This window comes from Branchiostoma floridae, chromosome 3 (assembly GCF_000003815.2).
Source record: "Branchiostoma floridae strain S238N-H82 chromosome 3, Bfl_VNyyK, whole genome shotgun sequence".
Lineage (NCBI taxonomy): Eukaryota > Metazoa > Chordata > Leptocardii > Amphioxiformes > Branchiostomatidae > Branchiostoma > Branchiostoma floridae.
This window is the reverse complement of record NC_049981.1, coordinates 3,947,818-3,971,933: the sequence shown is the minus strand read 5'-3', so window position 1 is coordinate 3,971,933 and position 24,116 is coordinate 3,947,818. Positions and strand designations below refer to the sequence as shown.

The 24,116-nt window shown below is 42.7% G+C and overlaps 3 protein-coding genes across 4 annotated transcripts; 2 read left to right on the top strand and 1 right to left on the bottom strand.

Moving 5' to 3' along the window:
• Nucleotides 1-150: 150 nt before the first annotated feature.
• LOC118411111 lies at nucleotides 151-23,695 on the top strand. The gene is made up of 7 exons (XM_035813146.1): nucleotides 151-422; nucleotides 19,091-19,215; nucleotides 19,364-19,487; nucleotides 20,116-20,265; nucleotides 20,457-20,597; nucleotides 21,222-21,366; nucleotides 22,096-23,695. The coding sequence occupies exons 1-7, from the start codon at nucleotides 347-349 to the stop codon at nucleotides 23,087-23,089; spliced, it is 1,755 nt and encodes a 584-aa protein (XP_035669039.1). The 5' UTR covers nucleotides 151-346; the 3' UTR covers nucleotides 23,090-23,695.
• LOC118412628 (translation initiation factor IF-2-like) lies at nucleotides 478-5,332 on the top strand. Its single transcript, XM_035815620.1, has 4 exons — nucleotides 478-978; nucleotides 2,589-3,314; nucleotides 3,436-4,080; nucleotides 4,573-5,332. Exons 1-4 carry the CDS (start codon nucleotides 682-684, stop codon nucleotides 4,843-4,845), a joined length of 1,941 nt encoding a protein of 646 aa, XP_035671513.1. The 5' UTR covers nucleotides 478-681; the 3' UTR covers nucleotides 4,846-5,332.
• On the bottom strand, nucleotides 4,689-13,339 carry LOC118412627. Of its 2 annotated transcripts, XM_035815619.1 has the most exons (14): nucleotides 12,862-13,339; nucleotides 12,084-12,212; nucleotides 11,290-11,346; nucleotides 10,893-10,988; nucleotides 9,727-9,834; nucleotides 9,064-9,448; nucleotides 8,588-8,873; nucleotides 7,935-8,171; nucleotides 7,596-7,687; nucleotides 7,145-7,249; nucleotides 6,406-6,605; nucleotides 6,040-6,204; nucleotides 5,510-5,792; nucleotides 4,689-4,773 (listed from the first exon to the last, which is right to left on the bottom strand). In XM_035815619.1, the coding sequence occupies exons 1-13, from the start codon at nucleotides 13,080-13,082 to the stop codon at nucleotides 5,525-5,527; spliced, it is 2,349 nt and encodes a 782-aa protein (XP_035671512.1). In that variant the 5' UTR covers nucleotides 13,083-13,339; the 3' UTR covers nucleotides 4,689-4,773; nucleotides 5,510-5,524. The 2 variants fall into 2 exon arrangements, with proteins under 2 accessions (XP_035671512.1, XP_035671511.1); XM_035815618.1 differs by lacking the exon at nucleotides 4,689-4,773 and having other exon boundaries at nucleotides 5,365-5,792; nucleotides 12,862-13,325.
• Nucleotides 23,696-24,116: the final 421 nt, after the last annotated feature.

The following is a 24,116-nucleotide window of genomic DNA, read 5'->3' as shown; positions in this document are numbered from 1 at the left end:
GTCTTTTTATACGTTATTCTAAAAATGTGAATTTTACTAGCTCTTTGAAACTTGAAAGAGACGCGCAAAACGCTACAAACAGAAGCGCGAAACGAGCCGGAATCATTCATCCCCACATCTGCTTGGAGTTGAAACCGGGGAACTCCATTGTTCCTTACGCAAACATTCCCCCCTAAACTCACTGTTTTGGTACGGTCCGCTATGACGTCACGCCATTCCCCATATATGGGCATGCCTTAAGGCACTGCCCTGACTGACCGACTTCCTGTTATGAGCAGCATACAGTAGTCACGCGTTAGCTCGTACAGGACACACTTCGCTAACGGGACGAAACCTTCAAGACGTTATGGCTGGCGCCTTGAGACACCTGTCCGTGTTGGTGCTTCTTCTCGGCGTCTTAGCAAGACAATGCTTCGGACAAGGTATGGCAACTGCGTTTCTTAAGTTTGAAGGATCGTCACTTGAGGAATAGTTAAAGGAGCCCTAAGCAGGTTTTGCCTGATTCAGGGTTGTAGAACATCAATTATAAAAGTCAATTTTTTTTGGTACTTCTCTACAGTATAAGATGAAACAACTCTGTTACATTCCATACCAACACTCCAAGAGCAAAAGTTCGATCCCGCAGTAGCGCGAGGACGCCGTGAAGTCAGGTCGCTTCGCCGGCGGATTTTGGTGTCAGCCATGTTTGAATTTCCGGAACAGTCCCCGACTTTTCCCGAGCTCCCCCGACCCAATCCGACGAGTAGTCACGTGATTACTGTGACCTTTCTGCGTGAGGTCAACAGCTGGTCAACAGAAAGCGCGCGGTTCGTGTGTGCCAGTGTTGTCTTTTTTTCTCACGTGGACGATACCGCTTTCTTTCGTGCGCTCTTCGAGTTGATTTCTTCCCAGTTCGATATGTCTGGACGCCCCAAGAGGACAGCCGCAGCAAAAGCCGGTCAGCTTTTTCGTATGCTGGCGGACGCGGACGCTGAAGATGTATGTATTCATTATTTATATTTTGTTTTGTAATTTGACGTTTCGGGGTGCGGAGGACATGTGTTCACCGTAAACATGTGTGTTACTTCGACAAGAGATACCGAAAGACAGCTAACTCACTTCTATTCAAATAAGGCAGATATCTGAAAAACGCTTACAGATTCTGTTTAGCTACTAGTAAGTTTGCGTCTGGATGGAAAGATGTTACTAGTATTATCTCTCCCCTCTCGTCAAGTCAGCGTTTGTTTTGAAGCATAACGTGCGATTGATAACATACTTCTATATAGCGTCCTAGCTACGATATCGTAAGTTTAAATGTTGATTACATGACTGAAATCAACTATCGTTTTGGGTAATTGTTGCCGAAGTCCAGTGTTATTTTGATCTGACAAGTGCGTTTTTTGCATTTCAAAGCCCCTTACTTTTACCAGTAGGGTGCTAATTGCATATTTTTCACCCTTAGAAAAAAACAACAGATGTTTTTCTACAAACGTACACATAAAACTAGCAAGTCATTGAGAAGAATTGTTCAGATGCAGAATTATCTACAGAAATAAATCAAACGGTACAACGTCCTTTGGTAATCGTAACAGAAGTCCAGTGTTGTTTGATTCGGCAAGTGCCGTTTTTGCATTTCAAAGCCCCTTACTTTTACCAGTAGGGTGCTAACTGCATATTTTTCACCCTTACTCGGCATTAGAAAAAAAAACACAGATGTTTTTTCTACAAACGTACACGTAAAACTAGCAAGTCATTGAGAAGAATTGTTCCGATGCAGAATTATCTACAGATATAAATCAAACGTTACAACGTCCTTTGGTAATCGTAACAGAAGTCCAGTGTTGTTTTGATTCGGCAAGTGCCGTTTTTGCATTTCAATGCCACTTCCTTTTGCCAGAAGGGTGCAAACTGCATAGTCTTTACCATTAGAAAAAAAGTAAAACTTGCAAGGCATTCCGAAGTATTGTTTCTGATGCAGAATTATCGACAGATAGGGATTTATCTTCTTTCGTATAAGTAAAACTATAAACGGTACAAAGGTATCGGGTAGGATTGCACAAATGCCTAGATTTTATGTAAATGATGTATGACTACTTGTTGCTTCTCGGATTTTTTAAATGAAAAAATTGGACCGACATCTTGATTTTTTTTCAAAACGTGTGAAGATATGATACTCTCCACGCAGAGGTTAGGCTCCGGCTGTTTTTTAGTCGTTTTTATCGGTCAAAACCTACCAATACAAGATACAATACAAAATAGATAAAAACGACTAAAAAAACAGCCGGAGCCTAACCTCTGCTTGGAGATTAAAGATATGAGGCATAAATAACAGCCTGACGAGTTTAATGGCACGTTTCATACAATGAATCTCTTCCTTTTATTTGTAACTAAATTTTCTGAAGGAAAGGCAAAAAATGAAAGTTTTTTTAAACGGAAATTATATCCATGCTGCTATGAATGGCAATATTTACTTATTTTTTCGTGACTCGAATTTTTTCGGTAAGCGAGGCAAATCAACAAATAAAATTGGTGTGACCTAACTAGTTATGTAAATACATATCTAGACTAGGTTAGTCCACTTTCTAATGTACCTCCTTTCTTTGTTCAAGGTCCATGAAGTGCGAGGAAGGGCGTTCGCACGGCATAATGTAGACAGAGCCGGGCTACTGCCATCTGAAGGAGCTGAAAGCGGAGCTTCTCCTATGGAGTGCCCCCAAGGAGCTGCTAGCGCAGCTTCCCCTATGGAGTCCCCCCAAGGAGCTGCTAGCGCAGCTTCCCCTATGGAGTCCCCCCAAGGAGCTGAAAGGGCAGCTTCGCCGATGGAGTCGGAGACAGAGATGGACATCTCTGGAGTGTTCAGCAACCTGTACGTTGAAAGTGACGAGGGGAGTGAGATGGAGGGCAGCACGACTCCCCCTGGCGAGGAAAGCGATGGGGAAACCTATAGCCCCCCCTCTAACCTGACAACCAGGGGAGCCCGCGGTACGCGAGCCCGCAGTAGGGGAGCCCGGGGTACCAGAGCCCGGGGTACCAGAGCCCGGGGAACCAGAGCCCGGGGTACCAGAGCACGGGGTACCAGAGCCCGGGGGACCAGAGCACGGGGGACCAGAGCACGGGGGACCAGAGCACGGGGTACCAGAGGTGGGGGCACCGGAGCTGGGGGCACCGGAGCTGGGGGCACCGGAGCTGGGGGCACCGGAGCTGGGGGCACCGGAGCTGGGGGCACCAGAGCTGGGGGTACCAGAGCCCGGCGAAGACACGTGCCCACACTATCAACTGACGAACAGAGAGAAAGGATGCTGCAACTGCGAGCCCAGAGGGCCAAGAAGTTAGAGGTAATCCTGGAATAAATAACCTACAATGATTTAGAATACCAGTGCACTTTACTTCTGTCATTACTTCAGTATCTTCCACCTAATCAATTGTCTCTTATTTCGTGTTATATTTTGTCCTTAGAATAGGATAAATCGCCTGAGTACGCAACAGCTGAGGACGCTCGTCCACAAGATGGCGACTACGCAGCCAGCCGTCATCATTGACATTATGATGCTTGATGGATGGAACATTGATGAGGACAATGCTGAGGGTGGGGGTGTTGCTGGCGGCGTTGCTGAGGGTCGTGACGTTGCTGGAGATGCTGTCGTTGCTGAGGGTCGTGACGTTGCTGGAGACGCTGTCGTTGCTGAGGGTCCTGACGTTGCTGGAGACGCTGTCGTTGCTGAGGGTCGTGACGTTGCTGGAGACGCTGTCGTTGCTGAGGGTCCTGACGTTGCTGGAGATGCTGTCGTTGCTGAGGGTCCTGACGTTGCTGGAGACGCTGTCGTTGCTGAGGGTCGTGACGTTGCTGGAGACGCTGTCGTTGCTGAGGGTCCTGACGTTGCTGGAGACGCTGTCGTTGCTGAGGGTCGTGACGTTGCCGAGGGCGGTGTCGTTGGTGGTGGGGCTGGAGGTGGCGGAGATGGTGGGGCTGGAGGTGGCGGGGCTGGAGGTAACAACATCGTACCAGAGTGGTGCACTTGTGGAAAATGCCGAAACATGCCGACGGACCAGGAGAAAATCTGTTGTGGTGGTGGACCAGAGTCCTGTCTCTCTGAATGTAATGTAAGTGGTGCTAGCGGCTGTTCTTTTCAGATATACAAATATACATGCATACATTTAAGTTAACAATTAGCAAAACATTTACAACAACATAGTAAATAGATGGGTCAATATGTCTTTATCCTGTAAAGGGACGCCTGTACAGAGTACAATATAGAATCCTCCACACAGTATGACACACACAATCAATGCAAGTCAGTATTGTCAGTACAGTCACATAAAGGGTTTTGATCTCATCATAACCATCATGTCATTAACTTGCTAGCCGCCATGCTAGATAGAGATGTTTGGTCTATGGCACCTCATATGAGGATGAACTGACTTAAATGAACCATCATGGAAAGCCAAGACTGTCAGATAGATGGCATAAAAAGTCGAGGGAGCATTCATTTTAAGCACTACACACTGCAGCACTACAGAAACAACTACTATGTATATAAATAACATACCACATATTAACCTATACAGTCATGTAAGCTTTCTTTTCTTTTCCAGGACATGGTCATGTACATCCTAGACCCTGGTGTGTTGCGGATAAACAGGTTCTTCAGAAACGACCTGCTTGCCTTGCGAGATCCACAGGAACCAGGGTCGGACCACAGGGAGTCTCGGCACGCAGCATATAGGACTTTTGTGTTGTGGCAGTATGGCCGGTTGGGGGAGGGGAACAGGGTTGTTGTCCCTAGTTGTTGTGTCCTGAAAATCCGAAAAAGGTTTCCTGATCCATTCGGCATATACACAGGCTTCATTCCACACCGACTGAATTAAACCGCAACAAAATACAGCTCATAAACACTTAACATAACACTTCTTGGTTCAAAACAACATCATACTTTGAATCTTTAAAAATTAAATACAATGTTGATAAAAAGGATTGCAGATAACATCTTTTAACTCTTAACATGTGATAGTGGAGAGCAAGGGGTGGTGACGAAGGCAATTAAATGCAGAGCAGCCATGGCATTGGAACCCTGTATAATCTAATAAATCATTCATTAGTAGGTTATATGAGACAAGGAGAATTTAAGGTTGATACAATTTCACATCCTCCTACGCAGGGGCATCAAACAGCCAAACTGCCTTTCAGGATGTGCCCTGCTTTTTCAACCGTCACCCTTAGGTCCTGACCGCCCTGCTTATAACTATTAATGACGATACCCTTATACATGCAAGACAGCTTTTGAAGCCTATTCTCTGGCTGGCAGCTGATTTTTCTTTTTTTGGGGGGGGTGGGGGTGGTGGGATGTCCACAGGAACTAAGAGTGACGGTTAAAAGAGCTGGGTACATCCAGGCAGTTTGGCTGTTGGATGTCCCTGCATAGGAGGATGCAATTTCACTGATAAAGAATTTTTTTTCCTCGGTCTCAAAGGAATGCAATGGAGAAATAAAAAAGTTTGAATATACAGAAACCTAATGACTGTACGCAACTACCTTCATCACCACACCTCACTCTGCACCCTGTGTGGAATCAGTCATCCTCGACTTGTGCTGCTCCACAAGCACATGCGTTGGAGGTGCTGGTATGGATGCCAGGTTGCCCAAGCGCCTGGGATCGGTCTCTGACAAGGGCTGGGTTCGCCTCATTCCGCGGTGGGAATTGATCCTCTTCAGCACAATTGCAGACTGCAGGTCCCTGATATAGGCGTAGTGCTTTGGCTGCTTTGACACATAGATTGACCACCTGTCTGATTTCTTCTGAAACCGGCGTCTGTACCTGTAAGCACACACAAACAGTCGCTTTCACTTTCAGTGGAAAGGAGTCAAGATTCCCCATTGTGATAGATGTCTGTACCTGTATTAACTTAATTGTCCACCTTACATTTTCTTAATATGAAAAACGTTTCATTGAAAAACGTACCTGTAATTTCTGCTTTGTACTATGTGAGTGCTAGTACAACATCTTGACGAAAGTCAAGCATGTTAGATGTGTAACAAAGGCTACAGAAAACCAATCAACTTACTTGATATGCCCATCCTTTGTCTTCCACACTGGCCTGTCCTTATGTGCGTTGTAGTCCAGTGCAGCAAGCTGGCATCTGGCCTTGTACACCGGGGGGGTGAAGGAGTGGCGCTTTGATGCGTACATCAGAATGTGATTCTGGAAAGATTCCAGATCCGATGTTGTTCTGGAACAAAAAAAGTTTGGCATGATTTGGTTTAGCCATGTTGTACGATTCCAGAGCAAATATTAGCATATGGAAACCTGTAACAAAATTAGGGTATGGAGAACATGTATTTCTAATTATACATAGGCAAGGGTATTTACTTGTATTGAAAGAAACACATAGCACAAATATCTTGAATCAAAGACATACAAGTACTCTTACCTGAAGCGTAGGTACTTGGTGACTGTTTTTAGCCACCTCTTGTTATAGATGATGCTTTTCAGCCTCTTGTGTGCTGCTGAGCCCGGGACCAGCCATTTCTTCGTTCTTGCTACAGTGGGGTCAATCGGGTCGTGGTGACAAGACCCGGAGCCCCATGTGTGCTCGTCTACCACATGGTGGAGTACCCCCTTCCACATCCCCTAATGGCAAGAAATGTTAAACCGTGACTTCTAAACATGACATCAACTATTCATTAACCATTGAATACTATTGTCATTGAAAACAAACCTGTTGCCTATTAAAAGAGAATGTTTTCTTTAGTAGTTAATCTAAGTTAAGGCAGAATAGAATCTTATTCCTTAGTTGTTAATATAACAGTAGAATGGTTTCTTAGTTGTTAATATAACAGTAGAATGGTTTCTTAGTTGTTAATATAACAGTAGAATGGTTTCCTAAGTTGTTAATATAACAGTAGAATGGTTTCCTAAGTTGCTAATATAACAGTAGACTAGAAACAATAGACGTTCCCTTACTAGTTAATGTAGGAATAAAATGGAATGTTTTTCCTGAGTACAACAATAGAATTGAAGAACTGCTTTCATTGAGTTGTTTAGATTTGTGTCTCTTACATTATGTTTCAAGGAGGACTATGGTGAATGTATTTCTTGACTGTGCATACTGCTACTATTAGCTGTCTGGTTTGGTCCTCATTTGCAGATGCATAGAACATAATACTTACCATGAATTCTTCGTAAGTATTGGCTTTCTTGCACGCGTGCCAGAAGTGGTTGACAATGTCTTTGGACCACGGCTTCAGGTCCGTGCAACCCTTCTCATCTCCAGCCTAGCGAAATAAAAAGACAATCAAGATTTCTGCCAAGGGTCTTAGTCCTTGCAAGAGCCAGCCACTCCTGTTTCTCACAATGTCCAAAAAATGCTGCTATAGATGACATAATATGGACCTTCATACAATCCTTATTTTAAACAATAGCATATACAGCACTTGTAAGGCTGACCTTCTGCAATAAAGATCATGTTACTGTTATAAACTTCTGTGTGTATTGAATAACTCTGCCACCATGCTATTCCTGTAAACCAGACAGCAAAGACTATACATGACATCATCCAATATTACTGAGTATATCCACATGAATGGACTATGTCACATTATACTGATGCTGTGTACTTACTTTCACTAGTTTTTTTGCAAGGTTTTTGGCCCCATGCCAGACATCCAAGGAATGATGAATGCCTTTTTTGCCATATACCCCTTTGTCAGGCCCTATTTGCAGGAAATAATACATATTTGAAATGAATCAAAGAAAGTATGCTTCATATGATCACATTGAATTGATATATGCATAGGTTTCCTTCAATTTTGTATAAAAAAATTGCCACATTCATCCCCTCAGTTTTGGTAAGACACAGACAATGCAATACGCTGATTCAATTAAAAAAACATTTAATTGTTTATTGGCTCTGGAAGTTGAGAATCTAGGTCAACAAATATGACATTCCACTGTACTTACTCATCAGTGAACCTATCTGTACATGCGCATCCGTGCACACTTCTTTGACAGGAACACGCCTGTTGAGCAGGTCATCCATGGCTCTTTGGAACCCCGCCTTCTCCATCACAGTGGACTTCCTGTCTGTCTCTCTCTTGTCCACCACCTCTACCGTGACTATTGACTTGGATTCATTGTCCATCACCGTGTAGGTGCAGTATTGCGCACAGTACCCAGGGGAGTCCATACGTCCGTCGCCTGTGCAAAACGTTATCAAATTTCAACATTCAAAGGATTTTTAAAAATCTCCTTAGTCTCCTTTCAATATCAAGTAGAGTAAATATAGCAATGCTGAAACCAATTATTCCTGTCTTGGCTTGATATGGCATGATGGTATCAATCTGCATTGATGTTAGCTTTATGTCAAGTATGTTTGAAGCGATTATCATTTCAATGAAAATATGCAGATGTTAACAATACACGTCAGTCTTCACACAATGTATAACAAAATACAAATAGGAATCAATTCATTAGCTTAGACAGCACTTGGGATATACAACATGTTGGCAAAAATGAAGAAATCAACATTGACTTTTTTATCCTAGTTGTCAATCTTTGAAAACGGAAAACAGTGATGTTACATTTGTCCAAATATACAGTAGTTCTGTACGTACCAAGGAGTACAACCTCTTCCTTGGTCCTGAGATGCCTGATGACCCCCCTCTGTTGTCTGGACCAAAACTCATCAATTGTGCCTACACAATACTGACTCTGGATTTTGTAAAATGTGGATGCATTCACACAACCCAGACTCATGAATTTGCACATGAGAGAATATTTGGCATAGTTGTTGCCGGACAACAGGAGGCTAGATGCCTGCATAAAGTCCCCTCCCTGGATGCCGTACTTCAGTCGTGGTTGACTGAACCACCGCCAGATAAGATGGCCACCTTTGCAGAGCTGCAGTGAAGGATATATTGAACAGAACATGTGACCACAAGTCATCAAAAATATATAAGTGTAGCTCTATGGTCAAGGAAAATGGGACGAAAGCTGCAAGTGCAGCAGCAACATATCATACATGGACACAAAATATGATAAATACATAACACCAAGTCGGCCATTTGCTGAAAAAAAAGTATTTGCTTACCCATTTGACAACCACACCACTCGCTACGGTCTCCATGGATGGATCAGCCAGTCCACTACTGGAACAGCTAGGTACCCTGCACTTTCTCATGTCAGCAGGAATCTCGAGAAACCCGAGAAGCTGTTCGAGGCTGCACTTGTACATTATGGAGCACTGCTGATCCACAATGTCTTCTGGTTTGAGAATTTTCAACTGTCGTGGAAACCGTCTGGTGGCAGGTGATGCTGGCTCCTCAATGGACCCTTCCTCCTCGGTGTCCAAGCTCTCTTCTCCTAAAAGAGACTCATCCTCCTCTCCTGGAGCCATGTCGTGACAGAATACCTCTTCCTCCGCCGTTATGATGTCCAAGGACTCGATGTCCTTGCCCAACAGTTTGTATGTTGCCCTGAAATACAGTGGAAAAAAATAGGTTGGACAAAAAATGTATCAAGACAGATGAATCAAGGCTCTCCATTTTGTTAATTGACAGCAAAATCAACATACAACAATTACACGGTTACAACATACAAGTGGTGATACATTAATACATGTCCCCAATCACACAAATTGGCAAAAGCTTCAATTGCTGATAGTCAAACATAAACAGTGAGACACAGTATGTACTGTTACCTAGCAACACCACACAATCACACACACACACACACAATCGATACACATACATACTTGAGCATTGCAGGAGGCTCATAGTCAGGGTCACCTGACACATCATCAAAGTACCCCACTGAGTCAGAGTCAGAGACTTCATCATCGTTGTCGAGCTCCACAGAAATCCTGGAGAATATATGTGAAGTATATTTTACATGTAAACCTATACAAGAAAATTTCACTATCAATCTTTTTCATTGAACAGAAGCACCAGCTGGTGAAGTAAACAAAAACAAACAGGACATAGGGAGGGATGCCTCCAAGACAAAGGTCTGCCAACATGAATTCATGAATATGTTAGGCCAAACATTATAATTCTATTGATGACATCCTCAACAGACTGCAGAAATAGTGGGATAGTGCAAGAAAAGGTGGGAACAAAGAACATGATGGCAACATTTTCAAAATATAAACGTTACAACAGGAATTCAAGGGACAAATCATGGTATCACAGCCGACAAGTCATTCATTCCTGTATTCACGCAGTGCACCGGTGTAGTAAAGTGACTCTAGTATGGTAGAGAGGTATCTCCTACATGGCTCGAAATACTTTTTCCTGCATTTTTTAACATTGAAAATTACCTGCACCAGACACATTTTACCTGCATCACTCTATTTAGGAAGTATTAATAGATCATACTAAAATTGTTCAAGAACAATTGCTAATTGTTTCTTTTAAACAGCATATTACTTAATAAGTGGAAGTGGTAACATTCAATGCAGTTAATAACAATCCACATACACCTACATCATATGACATTTATGTATAAAACCCAGTACATGGACCAGTGCAGGTTAGGTGCAGGTAGAAATCAGAAATACATGGACAGCTTCAATTTTACCTGCACTAACGTGCATATACAGGTAGTATTTCGAGCCCTGTCTTAGAAAGTTGGTAACTACACTCATTGCTTCTGTATTGGTGCCACTTTTACAAATATCCATCAAGCTTCAATTCTACAACTACTGTCATAACTACCTCGCTAGTCTCACTTCTACAAGTAAAATCATTAGGCTACACATTTGCTCATTTTTTTAAAAATCTTTCATCATGATGTTGACCAGAAGAAGACAAATTTTTTTTTTATGAAATCAGGTGAAAATTAATGAGCCAGTGGATGTCATCCATAAAATTTTTTTGCTGTGGCCTTATTACCAAGAGGTAAATGATGCCAACTACTTACCCAATGTTTTCCAAGGCATTGATTTCTCTCTCATTCTCAGGCTCGTTCCCAGGCTCATTCTCACTCTCAGGGTTCCTGGTTGTGGGATGGTGTATGCTGTACGTAGGATATAAAATACAGATCAGTTTTATTTGGTTGACAAATGAACACGCGATAATGGTACAAATACTGCATGACTGTAATCTCTCATATCAATATCAAGAAAACATAGCAAAAAATGTAACAATTTCAATATCAGCTGCAGAATTAGAATCTAGATACACAAAAGAAATATTTAGCTAATGTCAACCTCTGAAATAAACAGTAAATGATTATTTTTTTTATAACAATATAAGATAAGTCAAGTACTGTGTGCACCAACAGATGTTTTGAACAGTCTCAGAAGAAAGAACAGTACCTGCTCACAGCATCCTCCAGGTCTTCACATTGTGGTGGCACACACACGTTTTCTGTCCTGCGATAAGTATGTACTTGCATTAAATCTTACATGTTAAATGCGTATGCCAAATAATGCGGGTGCTTTCTCCAGAATCAAAAACTTCATTTTGGTTCTCATAAGAAATAAAGATAATGATCAACTCTTAAATCAAAGTCTTATAACAAACAGTACTTAGCTACATTAGTCTGTGCAACACAAACTCTGTTATCCGGGGCTGTAGTTAGCCTCTCCTCACAGAGGCCAGCAATGTTGGGCATGTCATATAGAAGCCTGATAAATCAGGTAATTGCTACAACATGCATTGAATGGTAACTGAAGTTTTCAGCAAAATGACAACAGGATAAGTAAATCAAATTGTAAAAGTGGCTGTTCTACTCTAAAATTGCCTCAAAACAGGGCAATTGGATATTCAATAGTAAAGGTAGTAGTATTACAGCAAACCGAACAAGGCATCACAAAATAAAATGCATCAAACATACATAATTAAATCTACACATGTCATCATTCCTTCCCATCATGCTGAACTGGGTCATATATCATATACAACAAATGTTTTCAGGCTTTGCCATTCAGAAACACTTTTAAATGAACAAACTCAACTTCTTTCCTACACTTATACCATGTACTTATCTTTAACAAACTGAAACAAAAGTAGCAAACTGTTTTGGGTGTATTTTGCACATCGGGTTTCATGGCTTCAGCAATTTTGGCTAATGAAATGCATGCTTAGCATGTAGTACCATACTACTTACACAATAGAACCAGAAGAACCGTCATCATCTGACTGTGTCCCAACACTTGACTCATCACCGAAGAGGCTTAGAGACTGGAATGTGCACTTAGGGCTTGATGTCCTTGGGACAGACATCTTCTCCTTGAAGCTGGCGGAAATTATTCATGAAAATGTGTCATGAACTAGTCAAAGATAGGCTTATATTTATGACCAAAATCACGAAAAAAACAACAACAGCAGGAACCGCTATACAGCAAATGAGGTTATAAAAATTACGATGGCCACGACCAGTGTAAAGTATGTGTAGTAGTTGTAGAAACTTTCGAGAAATAAGAAGACAAAGAAATTGCAATGTACTAATATCATGTACCAGTACTAGTATACTATTACTAGTGGCCGCCGTAAGTCACAAGTTACAACATGCACGCCGTCCAATAACCGATAAAAAATAATAGATGTACTTGGATCAGTAAGCAACATGGCCTCAATTATGTTTAACATTTTTTCTTTAATTTTTTTTCGTCCTGCAGCATGCAAAATACGGGACACGAACTGGTTGTAACTTCATGCACAGCAGTGACAGCATACTTTATTTACACACGGCATGGCCTGGCCCGGCTGGCCGGTTTATTTTGATCTGTTATCTGTAACGCCACATGGTTCTGCGATAAACACGTAAAAAAAGGCAAATACAGATATCGAAAAATTCGGTACAACCTATAAATACGACTAACGTTAGTGATTGTTAGCGAATATTGAGAGGAATCGCGTTTGGATAGAGAAAGTTCATAACAAACCTTTTCATCAGTTCGCACGCGAGCTCGCGATCACTTTTCAGTCCGAGCCGCTCTCTTAGATCCTTCCAGTCGTTATATGCATCGCCCAAGTACACACGGGTCCTTTTCATCTCTTGAATTTTCAGTTTCTTTGCCGGTGTCGAATACTTGCGGGGTCGTCCGGCCCCAGTCTTTCGCTTTCTCTTTCCCAGCACTGTGGATGTGGAACCGGAGTCCGCCATCTTGGTTAAACTGGGAAGTCGTGACGTCACGCGCCCGGAACTTGCCGAACATTGTCGACGGAAAACGGTTACTGGCTGGATCTGAGGTCTAATTTTTGGGGGGTATAATATTTAGGGAATCCTCGCGCGGCTTGTTTTTGCGCCGTTTTTAACCACTCAAAGTATGAAATAACCATGTAGATGTGCAAATATGATGCAGTAGATGTCAATGTCACACAGATTACGTTATCCAAAATATTTCCACTCAAAACAGGCAAAACCTGCTTAGGCCTTAGGGCTCCTTTAAGAGTTTGTAATGAGATAGCGGGATTGGTGCGGTTCAGTGGTGTTTGGGTAGTGTCTACCGTAGGTTTCTCGGTGGGGGTTGTGATGTTACCGTTCTTTCCGATGACAACATACTATCATGACTATTACAGTGTTGAAATTTTAAGACGCTACATATCAGTTACTACTGGCAACAAAAGTGGTAAAGAAATCTTACTTGAAGCTCGGACTCTTAAAGCTTTTGAGGCTCTTAGACTAGTGTTTGGGTTGTATCTGCGATGTGTCATTGCGTTTGGGAAGGATGACTCTTGACAAAGCGCACATTGCAGGCCGGGATTTGGCCCAATTATGCCAGAATAACATGTTGGACTGTTTAGCTTAGCTTTGCGTTACAAGCATGTGAAACTGATACTAGGAGGAGCAATGCGCGATATCGCGAAATCGCCCACTTTTTAACCGTCAGAAATAACAACAAGAACGAAGGAAAAAGTTGTCTTTTGACAAATTTCTTGTCCACAGATCATAAAGTCATCAGGCCTATAGATCATGCCAATAAGCATAGAATAGTAATAAAATTATCATAACATTGAAAAACAGTGGTCTTGTTGGGAATGAAAGCGTGAACAAGAGAAAAACATGTTAACCTGGACACCATTCTAGACTTTGCGGCTTTAGTGTGTTGAACCGGGCCCAGTCAGCTACCTACGGATTGCTGGCAGCCTGTCCTTTTGGCTTGTCGAGCGATGTAAACTAACCTAACCCCGTAAAGAATTCTCCGGTGTGCGCTAATGAACTGGTCGGGCAGGCTACGCTCTCAGGACCGTAGAGATAGCGCCGATCACCCGACGGTATGGTTACGACTCGAGGCTCTGACATGTCGACTGGTCCCCATCCTATTGTTTACACGTCTGCGAGGTTTGAGCCTTTGTTATGGTTGTCTAGGTGGGTGTTCTGAGTCGGGGGATGTTCTCGCCGAGATAGCAGACTTGTTTTTGAGTTTCGGTTTACTTCGCTGAATTTTTTTCTCACAGGTTATGCAAAACTAAATGAGTTTCGTTAATTTTAACAAAGTTTCACGAAAAACACTTCTGATTTCTGGATTGATTTACTCGATATTAGTCATCATGTCTGACTTTTCGTTTGTCCTGGTTATTTGATCCCCAAAGTAAAATATTGTTTGTGGTTTGTTTGTGTGTGTGTGTGTGTGTGTGTGTGTGTGTGTGTGTGTGTGTGTGTGTGTGTGTGTGTGTGTGCGTTTGTGTGTGTCTCTGTGTGTGTGTGTATGTGTGTGTTTGTATGCATGTATGTGTGTGTGTCTCCCTGTGGGTGTCTGTGGGTGTTTTTTTCTGAGTGTGTGCAAGTGTGTGTGCGTCTGCGTATGTGTGTATGCGGTAGTATTTAGTATGTTTGCCTATGCGTGGTTCGTGGTTTCGTGCGGTTTTGCGTGAAACTTGCATATGCGTGTTTGTTTCTGTGTGTGTGTTTGTCTATTTGTGTTTGTGTGTACATATGTGTGTTTGACTATATGGTATTGTGTATGTGCGTGCGCGTGTGTGAACGTGTATGTATGCTTGTGTGTTTGTTGATTTGCATTCTTTATCTGCGTGTGCATATGCAGCGTTGCTATTCATATCTAGAACGTTATGTCTTTCAGACACATAGCAATATAGATATGGTGTGAAGTCTGCTATCTCTGGTTGCTTTGTTCAAAGGCCGTCATTCCAGACTCGAAGCTATGCAAAACAGGAAGCTCTTCTTTTGAGTGTTTGTTTTGGTGTAGGCATCACTCGACTTCCTAATTGGGGAAAATTACTAGTTTAGTAACTCCGGACTTAAGATTGGAATGTCGTCTGTCTGTTAATTTTATGTACGCTACACAATTTGGGCCTGTGTTTGGTAAATAAAAGTGTGGCAACGCCAACGAAGCACCTGTCGTTTTAACTCTTGTTACCTGCATGAAATATTAGAGAGGTTTTATTTTCACTAGCGTTTGTGTGTGCCTTTGTGTCTGTGTGTGTGTCTGTGAACAAGATAAACTCAAGAACGGCTAAATGGATTGATTTCATACTTGGTGTGTTGGTGCGGTGTTACGAAAGCTAGATAACGATTAGATTTTGGGCCTCCTGGCGACTTCCTTTGGTACTATAGCGGAACTAACGGATTTGATATCTCGCGTTCTCAACAAGCTATGGTCACGATTTTGGAGTGAGAGATTGCTCTTGTGCTCGAAATAAGTGTCACTCCCTCTAGTATATAACACGAAGCTGCTAAAACAAATGACATGTTGTTTTCTTTGTCGTGAAAGAAGTATATAAACAACAGCAAAGGCATGGTATTTGGACCTTAGTCATTGTAGCATACAAACAATTACGATTATAAACTTCGTTCCATCGAGACTCAATCTTGATGGAACTTGTTCGTTGGTAAATTATAAAGAAACATTACCTAGAAACAATACAGATATCTAATCCAACATTCTATCAAAACAATATACCAGGAGAGGAAAGAGGGTCTTATGGAAAGGCGTGAAACAGGAAAGCCTAGGGCCTATCTATTCACACCAACAAAGCCGCCATGTTGGAAGCGACCTTCATAAACGGAAACCTCGAATCCTTCAAGGTCACGCCATGGGGTGTAGATAAGGAGGTCCGGATAACAGATTTGTGTTAGAGGTCACCAACATGGCGGACACGATAAGTAGAGGTCACCAAGATGGCGGAGATGATAAGACAAGGACGGACATGGCTCGGAGCTGACCGGAGATGTGTACTTATAGTCTTGCTAGTACTGTTAAATGCTAAATATTCGCGGCGGTTTTATGTTCGCGGTTTTTGTGGTGACCGCTTCACCTCGAACTTACGGTCAATGTGAGCATCCCTTTTACAGCAAAACACTGCATTGCAATTTTTAATCGAACCTAATCGCAAATACGGATGGGCGCACTGTGTCTCCACTCTGAGTAAAAAAAATGCCGTCAGAAGTTGACGCTAGTTCACCTTTATCCACGGGATAACCTATATCCGTTGTTTCTAAATTGAGATATGGGATATGGGATATCAAGCCACAACGGAAGGTGGTTTTAAATAAATTGCAGTATTTGCAAAATATGCCAGTTTTGAATTACCGTTCATCGACTTGCTATCCCTAAATGCCCTGTCACATTTTTTTTATAACAAACGGATATAGGTTACCCTGTGCGTGGGTAAAGGTACCGGTGAACTGGCGTTATATTAGCGCTAAATGTTCACGTGTTGTCTATCCGCAGATTTTTTCAGTGCGGAAACAGGTAAAGGCAACAACACCACTTAATGCTCTGTCCCAAAGTGTACGAATGTCTGCAGTTTCTGGTTCGGTACTGTGTCAGAGAAAATTAGAATGCCACGCTATCGTCCCTGCCAGTATCTGCTTGAATACGCCCTACCTTATCGTGGGCTGGGCGTTTATAGACGGTTTGTAAACAAAACAACAGTCCTGAAAACCCCAGAGTGGAGTCATTCAGAAACCCTGACGGCTAAAGTAAACACAACTGGAGTGTAACAGAAAAGACGGGGGTGGCAGGTTAAAAATAGCACGGCGGTTTGACCACACTTACATTCTTTCCACCCACTGTCTGGAAAAAAAATGGGGGTAGCTTATCCTTACGTAAATTTGTTCGTAGGACTATTTTACTCTTCTTACTTGTGAAAAACCTTCTGAAAGGGACCGACACTGTACAGTCAAACCTGACCAAGACGACCACCCAGGGGACCCATGAAATCTGGTCTTTGTGGATAAATGGTCGCTACGGACAATTACAAGGTTCTTAACACTTGAAAAATCGAACAATCGAAAAATCCTTTAACGGATCACCAAGAAGTGGTGACATAGGCCTTTGGTGGTCTTTATGTACTCTCCAAGCAGAGGTTAGGCTCCGGCTGTTTGTTAAACGTTTTTTTTATTCGTTTTTATCGGGCTTTCTATTTTGTATTTTATCTTGCTGTGTCAAAACCTAACTTCAAGAAAAATGACAAAATAGAAAGCCCGATAAAAACGACTAAAAAAACGTTAAAAAAAACAACCGGAGCCTAACTTCTGCTTGGAGAGTAGTCTTTATGAAGAGGTGGTCACTTGTTCAGGTTTGTCTGTGTTTTTGCCAAAGCACAACGTGAAAAGAAAAAGAGCCTCTTTTTCCTAAAAAGATGTTTGAAAATTTGTATGGGTGGACATGGGCTACAGACTGTGCAAAACGTAGAACAGGTCGACCATTACGATTTTTTTCCTCTCTGCATCTGCTTGGAGATTGCTTGAGAGGCCTGTTCCTTGAACACCTGCACTGGACGCCTTTGTTCATTTGCCGCAGACCGGAACCGGAAGTCGGCAGGTTGTTGTGTTAGGGGGTTATTTTTACCCGTCTGATGACGTGTTGTCTGGTGACGTCATGCCGTCTGTCTGCGTGTGGGTGATACATATTTTTGTTGTGTGTGTGTGTAAGGGGGGTGGGGGTGGGGGGTGGGTGTGTGTGCAATGTCCTGGTCTTACCTACGATGGCCGACAGCAACAATGTCAACATACCTATCCTTTTTTTCTACGCAACATAGATTAGTTGCCAGAGAGCTAATTGTAACATGAAACATACATAACATATAGTAAAGATACATAAAATAAAAGACTTTGGTACAGGTAACAATGGTGACAAGTGGAAACAAGTGACTACAGTATTCTATCAATAATATGGACTGCTGAGAGCTACGATGTACGCATTTGGGGTTTTATTTCTTTTCTGGAAGCAGTGGAAGATGAAGTGTCTCACTTTTTCTATGATGAGTGGGTTATGTGACGTTAACAGGGTTGTAGTTTTGTTACTTACTTGTTCTGCGCTGCACACTTTAACTTTTTTCCGTGCAACACACACATACATTGTTTTGTGTTGGTAGCTTCCTGTTGGCTAAAACCTCGCCACTTACAAAACCATAGTCAGCTAGACAGGTGTAGACAAGCATAGATAACAAACCGCCCTACAGAAAGCTCTCGTCTTTTCCCATTGTTAGTGGTTTCCTGTAGGCTAAAATTAGACCAATGAAATAAGTAGACTACATTCAGTTCTTTAAACCGCAGCCAGGTGTTGACATGAACAGGTAGTAATTAGGACGGCTGCAGGGGGGAATATTTACCACGCGGGAAGCGCGCGGTTTTTGCGTAGCTTTGTGGTCTCATACCGCAATTATGCGTCATAACGTCCTTGTAATAACGTTATAACGTCCTTGTAATAACGCACAAATACGCAACTTTTCTGACAAAAAATCCAATAAAGAATTAGATGTGTTAGTTTCTATTGTACCAGCATTTATTCTATACTCAATAAAAATATACCAAAAATCTGACCATTGAAATAAATTGATTCTTATGATATCTATAACTGCACTTAGTCGCTATCCGCAAGAGGCGCTTTCCTGTCGTCAGCCGCTGACCGCATTAGTATTTTTAGCCATGTACTCAGGACAAACAAAATGAAAGAATGAGAGGAAATTTGAAGAGAGAGGAAGAGAGAGAAAAGAAAGTAAGAGAAAAATAGAACAGAAAAGAGGAAAGGAAGGCGAAGAATGAATGAATGAATGAAAGAAAGAGATAGACAACTTGACAGGTGTGTCATTTGTGGTCAGTGTAGCTCCAATCGCACAGATAGAGGATGCTTTCCATAATAGTAAACTAGACGGTGATTCGCTGATCAAGTTTGATGACCGATCTGTGATTGGCTGCCGTTGCAGTTCCCGAAGCTTGCTGGTGGAAGGCGATTGGACACCCCGAGGAAGTGGGCGGGGCTGTGACTTCCGGTCTTCTCCGGTCGCCAAGGCTGCCGGGAGAGAAACTGGACTGTGTGTGGCGGATAGGGGTAAGATTCTTTTCCGTGGTTTTGGCAACGCCTAATGTACAAGGCAACAAAGTTATCGTAAGTTTTAAGGGGTCAGTCCAGTGACCAATTACTTCAGCAAATTTCAGCAAAGAAGCATGAAGTTTCTCATTTGCATATCGTTATGCAGGCACCACCACAGAAGAAGATCCAGGTCATAATCAGCTCAATGGACCTGCCCCCTCGCGAGCCGGATGGGAAGTGCAGCGATGACTTTCTGATCATTCGTGACCTGAGCGGGAACAAGCACTGGAGTAAGTTGCTACTCTCTCTTTCTCTCTCTCTTTCTCTTCACCTCCCTACCTCTGTCTTTCTGTTCATCTGTCTTTTGCTTTCTTTATCTTCATTTGTCTCCGTCTCTCTTTCTCTTCATCTGTCTTCCCATCTACCTTTCTCTTAATCTCTATCTGTCTTCCCTCTGTCTTTCTTTTCATCTGCCTGCCTTTCGGTATTTTTCTTATCATCCCTCTGTCGTTCTGTCTTTCACTCTTTCTATTCATCTCTCTGTGTCTGTCGTCCCCTCTACCTTTCTCTCTTTTTCTTCATCTCACATCTGTCTGCCTCTCTGTCTTTCTTTCTCCATCTATCTCTGTGGTTGCCTCTGTCTTTCTCTTTCTCTTTTTATCTTTCATTCTCTGTCTCTGTGTTTTCTCTTTTACAAAATTGCACCTATCTTCATGCCAGATATCAATACAACATTTACGGTATTGGTAGACAAAACTAACAAACTTATAGGGTTGTACATTGCATTTTATTGTATAATATGCTGTCTGAAATACTAGTATGCAATCGTTGCTTGTGTTCATCTTCTAATTCTTGTATTACATTTTGCATGTTAGTCCTAGTAAAATCAAAATCAAACCGAACCTTCCTCATTTCCAGCCTTCTGCGGACGGGAGAGGGCCACGTGTCTCATCTCCTCCGGTCGTGATTTCCACGTCAATTTCGTCACTTCTGCTTCCGCCAAACCCAACAAGAAGCTACGTCACTTCCGGGGATGGACCCTACAGTACATGACCGTTGATGCGTCCGGTAAATATATTTTGCAACGACAATTTTATAAGAATAGAAATGCTAATCTGATTACTAGTACCTTTTAATTTTATATGTTCAGCTTTGTCAAGTAAGGAAATAATTAAGGAAATTTTCCAGTTTTTTGTGTTTTACTTGTACTGAAATAAGTGTATAAAAAGTGCTGAGTTTCTAAATTCTGCAATCTGTAGCTGGTTGCCCAACGCCAACACCCGAAGCACCTCTGACAACGCCTCCTGTCGGCCCAGAGACGAAGAGCACCAAGTCAAAAGTGGTGACGTCAAGTCTCGGCCCCTCACAGCGTGGTTGCGAGGGCCCCGGATGTAGCGCAAGTAAGTGACTTTCTCTCTCTCTCTACTCTCTCTCTCTCTACTCTCTGTCTCCATCAAACAAAACAAAACAAAACAAAACAAAACAAAACAAAACAAAACAAAACAAAACAAAACAAAACAAAACAAAACAAAACAAAACAAAATAAAACAAAACAAAACAAAACAAAACAAAACAAATCAAAACAAAACAAACAAACAGACCTGAGCTGATGACCAAACAGAAGAGATGGGCGACACTGGTGTGTGTGAGCGTGTGTGTGCGCGCGCGCGTGTGTGCGAGTATCCCCCTGTGTGTGTCTGTATGTGTGTTAGTTTGTGTGTGTATGGTTGTGAGTGTGCCTAAATCCGAATCACAAAAATGTATGTGTGTATGTGTATGTGTGTCCCTAAACCCGAAGTATAAAAGTACAAGCCAGTCTTACTTCCCTAGACCTGACGACTACAGTAGAGCAGGTGGTTCCGGAAACACCATTGTGATCCTCTCTCTCTCTCTCTCTCTAGTCTCTCTCCACGCTCTCTCCGACCCTTTCTCTCTATCGCTCTCCCCTCTCTATGTCTCTCTTCCTTTGTGTGTGAGTATGATAAATCTGAAATAAAATCAAGCCGTACCTCCCCTCCCACCAGACCTGACGACTACAATAGACCAGACGGGTGGATCCGGTAACGCCGTGGTGATCTTCCTAGCCGTGACGGTGGCGGTGCTGAGTCTGGCCGGAGCCGCTTGCCTCGCCTGGTGGTGCTGGTCCAAGCGGAAGGCCGGGGAGAAACGGTAGGTAACGCTAGTTCACCTTAAGCCGTGGGGTAACCTATATCCGTTGCTTTAAAAAGTAAGGTATCAAGGGATATCAAGTCGACGTACGATGTTATGCTCAATAAATTGTCAATATTGCAGTTTGAAACCATCGATAGCCGCGGCCGACTGGATGGATAACACTAAATACCCGGGTTTTAGAAATAACGAATATAGGTTACTTCGCGGATAAAGGTGAATTAGGGTTGGGTCCCACTTTGAAAGTAGACGCGTAGTTTTGCTAACCTGGTTGCCTTTCTCTACTTAGGGGTGTTTTTATACGGTCTGCTAAGAATGGATTCCTTTCAGTGGTCTGTTTCTGACAGCTTGTCTTTTTTGCTGGCCTTTTGTAACTTAACCAAACCCCGTAAAACTTTTATGACCAATGAACTGGGCGGACGGGCAACGCTCCCGGAACTGTAGAGATAGGGACAGGCTTCCGGTGGCATCGTATGGCTAAGATTGTCGCTCGTTTTCTCCATCTTTGTTAAACGAATGAGGAAAAAGGGTTGGCATGAATTCGGTTTAGGTTAGAAGGAGAGGTCAATCCGTATTTTTGCTTGTTATGTATGCCTTTTTTATATGGAGTAGGATAGAGAAAGGGGTTTGTTGCTAGGCAACAGAAACCAGTGACGTCATGTACAGACGACACTGACACATCCTCACATTTTCTAAAGTCAAATTTGTTCTGTTTCGTCTCGTTTCCAGGCAACGGCCGGCTGGGGATCAGGGCCCTTCCGCGCCCCATCCTGACGTCATCACTTTCCGTGTGGGTGAGGAGAAGACGAGTCTGATGGACGCAAACTACGGTAAACCGGTGGCGCCAGTCACACCGTCCAAACCGATCAGAAAAACCGCCGACTGCCCCTTTCCCATCCAAGAAGGCGCAGAATGGAAGCGTGTACAGGAGCCATTGGTCGCTAAACGTTTGAAAGGCAGTGAGGTTCAAACCGCACCTCTCCCCTTTCCGAACGGTAGGCATGTCCTTCAACCCGCTCCCCTGAAAGATGTCATCATCCGTGACGTCACACCATACGGGTACTCCGACGTTTTACCCAGGGACCGCATCGAAACGCAACAGCCGTACTCCGACCCGTGTTATGCGGAGATCGACGAAGGAATTGTAAAGGTACCCTGCAACGCGAGAGAACAGAAAGAGGGGGCCCCGGGGACTGCACCGCCGACAAAACCCGCCAGAGGGAACAGCTATCCTCCCTACGCGACCGTTTACAAACCAGGGAACCTGGAAGCACCGGTAAAACCGAAGCGACCACCGCCGCAAAAATCCCCGCGAAAAAGCATCAACCCCAAACCTGACGTCGTAGGTGACGTCATCAGACCGTCCAGCGACTACTACGATGTTCCCATGGTAACGTCCCCGCCCCGCAAGCCCCCGCGATCGTTCGGACAAAAAAAGGCGGGAATGAACCTTCTTCGGTTGTCTGACGGATCGGACGACGGATACGCCGTTCCCATAGGAACGGTGACAACCAGCGACCAATCAAAAGCAGAATATGACCGCCTTGATAGCAACAGTTCCCATAGCAACGGTTTCCATGGCAACAGCCCAGACAGTGAGTACCACCATCTCGGGGAAGGGTCGGACGACTATGATCACTTGGCGCGAGGAATTGTGGACCAAAAGAAGCTCAGAGGTCAAATGTCAGATTACGACAGACTCCCTGAACTTGAAGCACAGTAGTGACTGGAAAACGCACATCAAAGACATTTTTTTATAAAGCATGGAGGTTTCAAAACAAATTAATGAAGTTTGTAAAGTTTAATACTATATGTATGTAACATGAAACAGTTTTGTTTTTCTTTTCTTGTAAAACAACATCTGCATTTTTATTTCGTTGCACAAAACAACCTCCACGTAGTATAGTAATAATATCTAGCATTTGTGCCAGAAATCAGTTGTCCACGAGACTCTAGATCTAATAACAGCTCAGGACTATCGTGACGTCAGCATTACATGTGTACTCAGGACTAGTAACGTATAGGTACTATGTAAGACAAACACAAATATCGGTTTAGTACAGAAGCCAAAACTGCCGTAAAAATATCGTTTCTCATACAAAATGTATTTCCTCACAGTATTTTACATGTATAGATGTGTGTATTATTAGTAACGTTATATATCTCAGGGTGGATTTTTTTGCTTTATGCGTTTTTTTCTTTATCTTTATTATGTAGCCAAAGATATGATCAAAATATCCCTTCTTTGACACTATAGCTTGTCCACGGGAAGGGGCGATTTATATAGCTGTACATATTGTTACACATTCTCAGCACTTAATTCTTTGTTTGTTTTGCTCTCCAGAAAAACTAGTGGCCTGTAGCGGCTTATATCAGTATTGTTTATCAATAAAGTATAAGATTAACAAATAGTACAACTCGTCAGTTGAAACTTTATTTGGACTAACATATGCAATCGGTACAAAAATATATTGCTCGTTGAATTTTCGGTATATCTCGTATATAGTTGTCCTTAACATATTGAATAATTTACGCGCATGTTATGAAACGATTGACTCACATGGTTTACGATTTTTCGAACAGTCGTATTGGATCATTTATCGTCTTAGATGCTTCTTTGGCTTAGCGTAATGTGTTCCTTGTCCGTTGTTGAACAAATAACCCATACAGAAGCGACATCTTTCTTGTCAATGTATGACTGCAACTTCAAGTAGCATTAGAGTGAGTAACAACGGATGTTTAGGGTGGAA